Source organism: Notechis scutatus, chromosome Z (genome assembly GCF_049901735.1).
Source record: "Notechis scutatus isolate UNSWTSFEM ecotype Mainland chromosome Z, rNotScu1.2, whole genome shotgun sequence".
NCBI classification, from domain to species: domain Eukaryota; kingdom Metazoa; phylum Chordata; class Lepidosauria; order Squamata; family Elapidae; genus Notechis; species Notechis scutatus.
The window spans coordinates 86,529,421-86,543,072 of record NC_142025.1 but is presented as its reverse complement, the minus strand read 5'-3'; the positions used below and the strand labels follow the sequence as shown (position 1 = coordinate 86,543,072).

General features: G+C 35.2%; 1 protein-coding gene across 2 annotated transcripts in view; it reads left to right on the top strand.

Annotated features, from left to right (window-relative positions):
* The first annotated feature begins 421 nt into the window (after window positions 1-421).
* BRCA1 (BRCA1 DNA repair associated) overlaps window positions 422-13,652 on the top strand; it is a 61,478-nt gene continuing 48,247 nt past the window's right edge. For both annotated transcript variants that reach the window (XM_026686121.2, XM_087946528.1), the window contains exons 1-3: window positions 422-556; window positions 8,273-8,361; window positions 13,267-13,320. In XM_026686121.2, coding sequence (XP_026541906.1) covers window positions 8,282-8,361; window positions 13,267-13,320 — 134 coding nt within the window. In that variant the 5' untranslated portion in view covers window positions 422-556; window positions 8,273-8,281. The remainder of the gene's footprint in view (window positions 557-8,272; window positions 8,362-13,266; window positions 13,321-13,652) is intronic.

Here is a 13,652-nt window from a genome sequence, read left to right as displayed (position 1 = left end):
TTGACAGGTAGGACATTGCAATGTATGATTTTATATACCATGCTTAAGTCAGACCGAAGACGGCGTAATTCAAGGTTTTCTAGTTTTAGAATTTCAAGTCTGGTGGCATAAGGTATTCTACAACGAGTAGAAGAGTGGAGAACTCTTCTTGTGAAGTCCACAAGTCTTAAAGCTGTCGAAGGTCAAACTGACCTTCCATCGCTTTTTAGCTAGCTTTTATTACATTTGAATAGGCCACATTTCGGTTGACAGAAATTAGTGATAAGATCCTTTCATACTCAAGCAGCGAGGACTGTAACGCCATTCTTTCCCACGCCTTTCTGGCGTAACCAATTGAAGGGGGGTGGGCGTTCTGTTGCAGTCATGGGATCCGGAAGCTACAAGGCGATTGGTTAGCAGGCGGTTGCTCCCCCACCCACCCACCCCCGCCGGGTATCAAAGGGAAGAAGGCGCGAAAAAAAAGCACAGCTGGAGGCGAAAGGAGTGGAAATCGATCTTTAGAGCGGGAAGAGCTTGGAGAAGGTGCAGAACTTAAGCGAAGGAAAGCAGCGTTTAGGTGAGTAGTAACTATGTAGCAGTGTCACTCGGCAGTGACGGCAGATTATGGTTGGAGTTTAGATGCGCGTTTTTTAAACTTTCGGAGATTTTGAACTTTGTCTATAAATCAACAGGTGATTATTAATATGATCACCAAAGGAGTTCAGGGGAAGATGATACAAGCATCTAGTTCATATGATAAAAGATTGGAATAAGGGGGAGAGAAAATGTCTTTGTCAGCTAACATTTCTTTCAGCTGAGTCTCTGTAAGCTAACTGCTTCTTCCATTTTTTTTAAAACTATACTCACTGTAAAACCAGGGAAAGGAGAGTGGCGCTGTGTAATAAAGTAACATGATTAGATCTACGTGTGATAGAAGAATCTTTAATTTGATTAAAGTTTATTAGTTAAAATAGGGCATTTGTTTCCTGTCCATTAAAAAAAAGGATTTACCTACAAAATGAAAGAAGGAGGTGGAGGTGGGTAGAAAAAGAATGGTCATCAGTAATGCCTACTTAAAATTTGATTTTCATGAAATTATTTTGGATAGTTTGTGAAATTAGATGGTAATAATGCTGAAAAATACTCTGGCAATAAATCAAGGATATTATTCACTAAATTTTGTTTATCAAAATTTTATGAGAGATATTGTAGAGAAATTGTGTGAGACTCAACTGAGTCACTTATAAATGAAGAAGGGAAATTCTTATAACAATGTTCAGGATTCTGTATGGCCACAAATTAGCATTACAAAGAACATAATTTGTTGTAGTGGCTGGAATGTCAGATTAGAAATAGAGATTGTTAGTTCTAGCCCTGCCTTAAATATGAAAACTTCCTGGATGACTTTGGGCCAGCCATTCTCAGCCTAGCTAACTTCACAGGGATTTTGTTGGTAAAATAGGAGGAAGATGCCCAAATACTTTTCAGCATCATCTATATCTAATTTCACTATCTGAAATATTTGTCACCTTGAATTATTTATAAAATAATAAAGGAAGCAAATAAATAAATAAAGCCTCCTGGGTGATCTTAGAGTTAGACCATTCATTTTCTCTTTCTCTTGAAACTATCGCATGATAAGTTTGGCAAGGGCCTGCTAAGAAGTTGACCCCTTAACTTGAGAGACACACTTTCTTTGCAAAGGGGTTTCTTTGCCTACCCAAAAATATAAATCACAAATAATTCAGGCAAAGAAAATAAAAGGGGGGGGGTCAATTTCTTATTGATCCAAAATTCTAATTATATGCTCATATGTCATACATCAGAAAGCAAATGGTTAAACAATAAAATACATTGATTATAAGTGAGATTTGAATAACAGAAAACATTTATTCTAGATAACTAGATTCCAAAAGTGGGAAATTTATGGGTTATACTACTCTTTCCTAACTGGATTTATATCTTTCTGAAAACTTAATAAGTATATTCAATGACTTTTAGAATAAGCTCTCTATTGTTTAGTGCAGAGTCAGCAACCCCGTGGCTCTTTCACCTCTCTGCTGCAATTCTCTATTGCTCAAAATATGCATCATAACTGCTAATATGGGACACCTGCCAGCACACGATTTATTGAGGATGACAGCACACAGAAACATGACATTTTTGGTTTGCTGCAGGTGGATAATTTAAGTTTGGCTTTTTATTTCATAAATACTATAGGTTTTTTTATACATAGCATAAAGGTAAAAAAAAACAATATATGCAGTGTTATCTTCATTTTAGATGTCAAACGGATTTTGTGCCTCCTGGTATTTTCTGTGGGAAATGGGACCAAATGGCTTTTTGAGTGTTTAAGGTTGCCAACCCCTGGTTTAGCATTAAAAAGACAAGATCGTGCAAACCAGAAGAAATTGCCTTGTCTAAGAAGGAGGCATATGTTTTCCTAAAGTTAGAATAGAGGCCTAGACCATGTTAAAATTGCTAATACTATCTTTTAAAATAATAATGAAGCCTAAAATACCAGGTAACATTTTCAGCCCAAGAAGCAGGCAATGGCAAACCACTTCAACATCTAGTTCAGACAATTGCCAGGTGTCAACAATGATTCAAAGGCATACACACAAACATAGCACTATAGATACTTTTTGAAATCTGTGCAGGTCGTGTTTCTTTGGTCTTGCTAGCTATGTGGGAATTGATAGTTACCTCGATAGATCTTTTTTGGGTTATACAGATTCAAACCTGTTTTCCTAATCTTTCACTGCTTCTTGATTTTTCTAGATATAAAGCATTTTATTTAATCTGCAAACATAGAGGAATCTGAAATATCAAAAATAATGTGTCCATAATATTGTGCAGTTTTAATTGCCTACTTCAGAGGTGTTTTATATATATTCCAAATAATTTGTTAAAAGTCAGTATAAGCTACAAAAATACAAGGAAAAAAAGACAAAGAAGTATCTTCTTTTATCCCACAGGAAAAAATAATAGTTTAACATCAAATCATAATTAGCTTAACAACTCTCTTGCTTAGCAAAATAGATTTTGGGCTTGGTTGTTGTTGTAAGTCAATGACTACCTGTAATCTTTCTTCTATCCATAGTTGTAAAGAAAGCCAGTCAATTTTTGTCAGCAAACTTCCAATAATTGAAACCAAGTATAACTATTTTTTTCTGTTAACCCTGATCAAACAAGCATTTTATAAACCTTTTCTGAGCTTTAAAAATTATTCTTTAACCCCTTCAAAAAAGTTTCAGAAATAGTTTGCTCATCTGTCTTTCAAGGTGAAAATCCTTCAAAATTCTTTAACAATTTCTTTTGTATCACTATCTACAATTTATCTTTTGTTATTTCAAAAAATGTCTGTCCAAATCTTAGCCAGAGCTCTTCTGAATATCCAGAAGAAAAAAGTATCTGAATCAGTTTCCTATTCATCTCAGAACCACTTCTATTATATTGAAATCCAACTCATTCTTGTTTTACAACTTCATTAGAACATTCTGTCAAATTTATCAAGTGTTTTCTCCATTCTATCCAAAAGCTTGTCTGAGATGAATTTAGAAGTTTGTACTAAGGATTTCTGCTCCATTTTCTTTATCCACTCACTCTAATGTCCAGCCTTCAAGCCTTCCTTATCATAAAAAAACCCAAAGGAATACTCGGTTTCCCAGAGAAGATACCTTCTAAATAATTCAAAATTATAATTCCAACTCCCTTTGGCTCCCTAATTTGTTATTATCTTTCTAGATTCCGTTTACTAAGCTCTCTTTTGCTGCATTATCCAAAAAATACAATGTAAAACAAATCAAGGTGGAAACTCAACTAAAACCTTGCTGGTCTGGAGGGTCTTAATCTCTTCAATATACAATTTTTTAGAAAATAATCCAAGAATGTAATTAAGATATCAGGCTCAATCAAGCTTAATGTTCATAAAGGCTGCTTTGCAAGGGTGAGCTTGATGTAATCCTAACTCCCAACTTTCCACCCAAAGTTGACCATGGCCTACTCATAAACAGCAGCTGATCAGAATCACATGGATGATCTCAACAATCTTTGTTCCAGAGAAAGTAAGCTGCCTCTATCAGCATCTATCCATGATTTTCCTCACAAAAGCTGTCTTGCCAGTCAGCAAAAGCCACCAAGATGTCAGCTCACCATGGCACTCATGACATCATGGTAGGAATTGTCCAGAAGATGTTTTAAATTTAGTTATATAAAAAAGTTCTGAGACTTAGGCCTCGGGTACCAGTTTTATTTTATACACTTTGACCTAGAGTAAAATACTTTGAGAAGTACATGTTATACATTCACAGAGGCATTGTTAGTTTCATAGTTGTTCTTTGATTCTAAAGTCTGTTTCTGGTGCCCATGGCTTGCCTTATATAATTATTAGAAAAAGCTGAGTTAGTGCCTTACTTTAAAGTCCTCCAATTCGTTGTTTCATTTTATCTTTTATAACAATGTTTTAAAATATTCTTCCAAGGTTCCTATTTTTTACTTTATGGCCATCAAACTATTCTTCAGGGCAAGCAGATTGTGCATATCACAGAAAAACATTAATAGTAAAAAAAAGAAATTAAAGGCATGTGATAAAAAGAAACCTAGCTAAATATAATTTACAGTATATTTTTGTTTTTGCAAACCATTCTTGCTTCCACCATAATTATTGTCTTTTATTTTATCTTTATATGCTTCTCATCTCTTTAATAATCTCATGGATTCTCTCCAGCCATTTTTTTTCAACTGTGATTGCCATCATGAAATTTGAATTTGAAATTGGCTTTTCTTTCTTTTTCTTTTTGCTTATGAATCTGCATTCTAATACTTTTTAAATGTTCTGTTGATTACTGTATGATTTTCTTGGGTCTTTTCCTGGAGATTCTTTTCCTCTCTCTACCCACAGTATTGTCAGTTTTTGCCTTGTTCACATCCCATTCAAGTTCACTCTTACACTGTACTTATTTTGTTATTTGATCTTCATTCTCTATATTCCAAATCTCTTGAACATATTTTTATAATGTAATGTATTTTTTTGCAATTTTAATTTGTATAAATCCACTTTTACTTCTGTCAAGAAACATTTATTCCTTGCAAAGTGGTGTGTGTGTGTGTGTGTGTGTGTGTGTGTATGTATATATATATATATATATATATATATATATATATATATATATATATATATATATATATATATATATATATATTTTCTTAAGTTTTCGCGGGTACTTACATGTATGGTGTTCGGCTTGGTTCGGGTATTTTCCCACGTCACAAACAAAAAATCTCCACACCACAAGCCAGGCAAACACCTGGGCACAAACAGATCCCCCTGATACCTCCAGCTCAAACACACCCCAACCAGGCACCCAGATGAAACCCAGCTTCCTAACTAATGATAGCCGTCCATTTACCCGAAGCCAAGCTGCACTAAAGGCCTCCATTAAAGTAACACAATGCTGCCAGCCAATCAAGATACAAAAGAGCCAAAAAACAGACAGAAGATATCAGAGACACCCATCAAGCAGAACACAGCAAACTCCGAGACCAATAAACACAGACCAAGACTCCCAACCAATCAGGATGAAGAAAAACCATTCTGGCACAGCAATAGGCTGCCCCAAATTTAAATCTGAAACCACTGTAAAAGTCTGACCCACAGACGGACACAATACAGAAGCCTGATGATGGCAGATGAGATTCTGCTGAAACGTTGCTACAACTTTAAAAGAACTACAATGACGTGGGAAAATACCGAACCAAGCCGAACACCATACATACATACATACATACATACATACATACATACATATATATATATATATATATATATTCTTAAGTTTTCGGGTACTTATATGTATGGTATTCAGCTTTGTTCGGTATTTTCCCACGGCATTATAGTTGTGCTTTTAAAGTTCTAGCAACGTTTCGGCAGAATCTCATCTGCCATCATCAGGCTTCTGTATTGTGTTTGTCTGGGAGTCAGACTTTTACAGCGGTTTCAGTTTTAAATTTGGGGCTAGCCTACTGCTGTGCCAGAATGGTTTTTTCTTCATCCTGATTGGTTGGGAGTCTTGGTCTGTGTTTATTAGTCTTGGAGTTTGCTGTGTTCTGCTTGATTGGTGTTTCTAATATCTTCTGTCTGTTTTGTGGCTCTTTTTGTGTCTTGATTGGCTGGCAACATTGTGTTCCTGTATTGGAGGCCTTTAGTGCAGCTTAGCTCCGAGTAAATGGACGGCTATCATTTGTTAGGAAGCTAGGTTTCATCTGGGTACCTGGTTGGGGTGTGTTTGAGCTGGAGGTATCAGAGGGGATCTGTTTGTGCCCAGGTGTTTGCCTGGCTTGTGGTGTGGAGATTTTTTTGTTTGTGAGTGCAGGCTTCCAAATAATTGACAGTCTGGTGGAATCATCTCTTCTATTCATGCTTTCAGGTCTTTTTTCAATCTCTAAGGCTTCTCTGATAATTCTGTGGCTGGAGTTTTCTATAGTGGCTAGGGTTTTGGTGCCATTGAAGTTGATGCTATGACCTGTGGCTTTCATGTGTTGAACTAGTGAGGAAGTGTGTCCCAGCTTTTTTACTGCATTTTTGTGTTCCTCCAGGCGGGTACTTATTCTTCTATTGGTCTGTCCAATGTATGTGGCCGGGCATGATGCACAGGGGACTTCGTAGCTTTTTTTTGTAGTTTTTTTTTTTTTTTTTTGGTCTTGATTGGCTGGCAACATTGTGTTTCCTGTATTGGAGGCTTTTAGTGCGGCTTGGCTTCGAGTAAATGATAATAAATGATAGCCATCCATTTACTCGAAGCCTTCAATACAGGAAACACAATGTTGCCAGCCAATCAAGACAAAAAAAAAAAAGCTATAAAGCAGACAGAAGATATTAGAAACACCAATCAAGCAGAACACAGCAAACTCCAAGACCAATGAACACAGACCAAGACTCCCAACCAATCAGGATGAAGAAAAAACCATTCTGGCACAGCAGTAGGCTAGCAACAAATTTAAAACAGAAACGGCTGTGAAAGTCTGACTCATAGACAAACACAATACAGAAGCCTGATGATGGCAGATGAGATTCTGCCAAAACGTTGCTACAACTTTAAAAGTACAACTATAAATTGACGTGGGAAAATACCCAAACAAAGCTGAATACCATATATAGAGATATCCGCGAAAACTTAAGAAATATGTGTGTGTGTGTGTGTGTGTACGTTTTCTTAAGTTTTCGCGGGTACTTACATGTATGGTATTCAGCTTTGGGTATTTTCCCACGTCATTATAGTTGTGCTTTTAAAGTTGTAGCAACGTTTCAGCAGAATCTCATCTGCCATCATCAGGCTTCTGTATTGTGTTCGTCTGGGAGTCAGACTTTCACAGCCGTTTCTGTTTTAAATTTGGTGCTAGCCTACACACACACACACACTTTCACTTTTGTTTACTATCTTAACTTTTTTATATATATATTTAGTAAACATTCTACCATATTATATAAATTCATCAATTTGTCTTCTTAGAAATGAGAAAAAATTATCTGGTGGGGTAAGGTGTATATATCAAAGACAGAAGTATCTCAGGTGCCTCAAGGGAAATATAGCTGAACAAGGGCATTGTAGTGGAGCATAGAGTATGGTTTTAAGAAACTTGAATGGCTTGTAAAATAGGAGCATCCTTATAACTACAGAATTGAATACTATAACAAGTCTGGGACGCTGCTTTATAGATTTTTAATGATTGAAATTCTTCATCTAATCAACTTGTCTTTTAATTTTTCATACCTGAGATTTGAATATCTAACTAACTGAAGTAAATGTCATTCGAATATGTTGAATTTAATTCTGAATTTAGATTAGGTTTCTATTTCAGGGACATGAGATAAATTGCTGTGCCAGTGCCACTGAATTCCTTTTTATGTATATTCTCCATTACATGCTTACTTTTTTATAATTTTCTCATTTCCAATGAAAGGAATTACAAATATTAGTTCCTTTCTTGCTATTTATCCCAATGTCAGTATGGGCGTTCCAAAGAATGGGAATGTTAGGAGGCAAGCAAAAGCCAAAGGAGTGAAATTGATTAGTCTTGTCAGTTTTGAGCTGACTATCCAGGTGCCAAGATGAACATTTCAAAGGCTAATGGGTAAAACAAAAATAGAGTTGTGGTCATGTGATTTTTCCATTTAGCAACTGCTTCACTTAATATTAGAAATACCAGTTTCAATTGCGGTTGCTCAATGAGATACCTGCACTATATTTCAGAATGCTACACAAAATTAACATATTTTTTTCTGTTTTCAAAGTGTATACCTATGGATTTGCCTGTTCCAAATGTTGGTGAAGTTCATGAGCTGCTGCTAGCTTTGCAAGATACTTTGGAATGTCCAATCTGGTATGGAAAAAAAATAAGTTTGAAAATCTAGATTTCATTAAAATGTATAATATCTAACAAACTCTGATATGATACATCTGGATATCAGATAAACAACAAAGGGAAGGCTGTTCCAAAAATATAAATTATATACAGCTTTATTTTCACAGTGCCAGAATTTGTCTATAGTATAATATGTTTTGAACATTCAGGACATTAGAAAAGAATAAGTTCATCTTCACTACGTATATAAGATGCAGGTGTGAGAAAGTTACATCAGGCCTTTACTGCTGGAAGGAAAATATGATTAAGAAGACCTGGATGACTTTTGAAATACTTACTCCCCTTCATTTCTGAGACTATTGGCAGCATAATCAAAAAGGAACAGTACAATTAGTTATATTTCCTGCCACACTAAGGTTTTTGGCATACTAAATAGAATTTCATTTTTTGGGGGTGAAAAATAAGTGGTTTTGCATACAAAATAGTTATTCTGGTAGCTAGATATATAATATGAATAATAACCTTTTGGATAATCAGTGTATTATATAAATAATGGAAATTTCTAAACTATTTGATAGTACAGCTAGACCTTACCAAGTGACTGGACTTGGGCAGTGACAGATCAAAGTAACATCAGTGGTGAAAAAATAACTTTGGAACAACGCCTAGATTTATGACTTGCAACATCTCTTTTACAGTAACTTGTTAGTATTGTCCTATGCCTGACCTATTTGTTTTTCCTTCTTCACAGAAGAGTTAAATAAGCAATCTCTTCCTGACCTGCTTTTCTCCCCAGTGCAAGGTTGCCCCAAAAGATGGTAACAAGTTAATAAGCTAGTTCTATGACCTTAATTTAGACTGTTTGCAACTGCTTCTTGTAACTGACAAGAGTTTAATCCCTTTCACAATTTCAGCACTTGTTTGCCACCATAATGGCTCAGAACTAGGAGTGCACTAGACAAACAATTGACACTAGCACATTCTTTCTCTTTGTGTTCCAGCTTATTCTTTTGCTTTGCTCTCCGCTGATTTTAAAGACAAATGTTAATTCTCTACTTGCTAATTACCCCTGCAATGAAAACTGGAGTGAGCATTACAAAGGGCAGGGTAGTGGGGGAAGAAAACAGAAGCAAAATCATAAGTGTTGTCAGGATCACTGAATTTCCTATTAGTGACTACAACACTTAGAGAGTTGCAGTCCCAATTGTGATCTCTAAACAAGGACTGCCTTGTTTATACTATATAATACAAATATGAAATATTTCCTGTTGATATAAAAGTTGGTGTGAATTATTCCAAGTTAGCAATCCACACATACTATTAAAATATTGAAATAATATAAAGTACATTTTACTTTCTACAGAATAACTGAATGCAATTATTTTTTGCAATGTAACATCAATGATACTTTGATGCTTCATTTCTTTCTGTAATTACAAAGTAGTTGCCTTTAGATGGAGCTCTCTGTAGCCATATTTTTGAGCTAGGTTTTTTGTAGAATTTCTTTGAGGGCAAGGCAATTTTGATATGCAATATGTTCAATATTCTGTCTTTTTATTCTTTATTCTTTTGTATTATTTAAGAAGTTTTGGATGTTCACATGTAGCTTAAAATCATAAATATATAAGCATGTAAAGATTATAAATAAACACTGTACTAAAACAACTATAATAAATATTCTCATGAAATATATAAAATCGATCAGTATCAGTAGTTACTGGGGAAGAGGCAACTTTGATTTTATTGTTAAAGGGACAATAATAGAAAACCTAGGCTTTGTCCTTAGGAGGCATTTAATGGCTGAAAAGATACAGTCACATTGCCATTGATTTATTACCAGCCACTTTGAAGGTTTCATTAATTCAGGATAATTAGAGAAATAAAATTTCTACTCTTCTCCAAAGTTACTGATATTCCAATTCAGACAAAATTAAAAATATCATGAGATACTATAATTGCATATTGATGTGAAAAACCTGGGAGAAATCTTTGATGGCACCATATAACATTAATGTTTAGTAGTGGAATACAATAACATTAATAACATGTTTATTGATTTATGTAAAATATTTATATATTTAATAAGCAAGACCCATCATGAATTGTTATCTTGTAGGGAGAAAGGAGCTGTGTTGTTCATTCATGCTAACATGCTAATGTACTATTTGAAATATATACAGGTAGTCCTCAACTTACAACCACAATTATGCCCCAAATTTTTCTGGCTAAGCAAGATAGTTGTTAAAGGATTTTTTTTTACCACTTTCCTTGCCACAGTTTAGTGAATTACTGCAGATGAGCAATCAACTTGCCTTCAGAAGTTGTGGGAGCTTCATCACTGGAAGCTTTCAAGAAGAGTTTGGACAGCCATTTGCCAGAAATGGTATATGTGTCCCCTGCTTGGGCAGGGGATTGAGCTAGATGACCTACAAGGCCTCTTCCAACTCTATTAATCTCTATCAGTTGTTAAATTAGTAACACAGTTGTTAAGTGAATCTGGCTTCCCGATGGACTTTGCTTGATAGAGAGTCGCAAGGAGAGGTCACATGATTCCAAGACTCTGCATTGTAATAAATATATGCCAGTTGCCAAGCATCTTAATTCTGAGCACATGACTATGGGGATGCTGCAAAGGTCATAAGTGTAAAAAATGGCCATAAGTCTTTTTTAATGGTGGTGTAACCTTGAAGTGTTGCTAAGCAAAAGCATGTAAGTTGAGTTTGCTTTATTGTTATTGCACCTCGTACAATGAAATCAAACACCATCTTCAGTGCTCATCATGACCATGACCATGTAAATAAACACACACATCCTTCACCCTTCACACATTGAACTGGAAACCCCCGACACCACACCAACACTGCACTATACATCAGAATTCAAAAGAGCTACTGCCCTGGGATAGAAGCTGTTTTTCAGCCAATTTGTCCTTGTTTTTATTATTCTGTACCGTCTGCCAGATGGTAATAGTTCAAAAAAAGGGTTCCCAAATTGAGGAGTATCTGTACTTTTAGAAGGGACATTTATGACAGGTAATAGACAAAAGATCAGACTAAGTACAGTTCACTGGAGGAGAAAATGGCAAACCCACTCCAGAGGGGAAAGACCTCCAGCTCAGTTGGTATGCACAAATTTACTTCGAAAAAACAAGACCAGTTCATATGTAGTGGTATTCATGATGTACCTGGGTTAAGGCCAAAAGAATATACAACTGCTGAAAGTTCAACACTGCAAATAAATGTATACAGTACCATTAGTGCATAGGGCGTTAGTATCAGGAACTAAAGCAAATTTAAAGGATGTTTTAAAAGATGCTTTAATTCAGTCTTGTGCACTGAAGAGAGCTTGACCTTAATGGCCTGAGTGACTCTTTCTAGTCCTTTGATTGTATACACAATGTTAACTTAGGCCAAAATTCATCCTAGTTCTATTTTTTATATGTGGCAGTGACCAACTGAATGCAGTCAAGAAGGTCACAAAACAGACCTGGGAACAATACTGTTTTCTCCTGTTGTTTCTTCGCAACTAATATCTTCTTATCTGGTTTTAAGTCAAGAGGATAAAATATACCTTCATTGTTAAAGTCATTTCTAACCTCTAGGCAAACTATCCCATAGCCTCAGGCAATGGACAATTTGCCTAAAATAGTAATGGATTTCAGCCAGGAGCCACATGTTGAAAGATCCTTTGTAGGTTTCTGCAAATAGCAGAAGGTTGGACTACAGAAGATGATTTATAAGGTATCTTAACAACTGGTTTTAAGTAAAAAGCTCAAATGCTGTAATCTGTTCTCATAAGGAGATTTGGTCATTTTTAATTGTACTGTTCTGCATAATTTTTCATTCAATATTTTTGAGGCATGACAAAACAAATTGTACATCATATTCAAATATGATGTGCATCATATATCCATGTAGCATTGCTACATTGGCAGTTTTATTTTTTTATTCCTTTTCCAATTATTCATAGCACAGAATTTGCCTTATTTTTTCAGCTGTTTTCAGCACATCAGGTTGAATTTTTATTGAGATATTTATCACAATTCCAAGATTCCATTCTTGCTTAAGCAGTGCCTGTTCACTCACACACACACATACACACACATATGAATGGTATTCAGCTTTGTTCAGGTATTTTCCCACGTCATTATAGTTGTGCTTTTAAAGTTGTAGCAACGTTTCGGCAGAATCTCATCTGCCATCATCAGGCTTCTGTATTGTGTTCGTCTGTGAGTCAGACTTTCACAGCCGTTTCTGTTTTAAATTTGGTGCTAGCCTACTGCTGTATATATATACACACCCACACATACACACACACACACTCCAATAAATATTATGTGTTTATTTACATTGAACTATTTGTGCTATTTTAAAGCTTGTTCATTCTATTTAGAGATATTTGGAGCTGTCCATAATATTTTTTATCAAAACCTTACCTAAATAAGAAATTTCAACTTTGTGATGTATGAATACGGAGACATTACTCCAATTTTGGCTAAACAGCTGATTTTTAAAAAAAAACATTCTTGCTAATTATTTGTTATCATGGCAGCAAGTACTTGGTATTATATCAGTGAGCATTATGCTTCTCACCTCCGTTTTGTTTCTTTTACTTTTCCTCTCCGCATAACTAATTTGATTAGATGGTTAGCTAAGAAAGGGACCACAGTATAAAACCTTGTTCTGTACAGGGTGGTATGTCAGGGGTTTATAGACCAATGAAGCACAATTTTCATATCTTAAAAATGAATTTTAGTTTAAAAGGCTTATGTCGGAATAAATCTATTATATTGCAAGATTAGAGTGTGTGTAATTATAATATACTAGAATGGCTATTTCACTAGCATTAATTCCTAGAATTACAGTATATTGAAGATACTTTGTTTGAAATGCATAGCTTTGATGTTTTATTTCTTTCTTTCAGTCTGGAGGTGATAAAAGAACCAGTCTCAACAAACTGCGCTCATATCTTTTGCAGGTAAGCCTCCTCTTTAAATTATCAAAGCTTGAACATATGAGCTTATTGATTGATGGTGATGAGAGTTGTAGTCTCATGCATCTGAAGGACATATGACTATGAAATGTTGATGCTAGAATATCAAGTGTTCATTCTCAGGGTTTTTAGAGTTTTTCATGTAGAAATCTTAATTTCTTCTTGAGAGACAAGGAAGCTATAAACAATGTGGGTATGCAGGCATTTAAAATGCAAAATAATTATAATTACCTCTGTCCAGATTGAAAGGCTGAGTCTACAATATTTATAATGCTGAATATGTTTCAAAACCATATACCATATCACCAGCTGGCTGA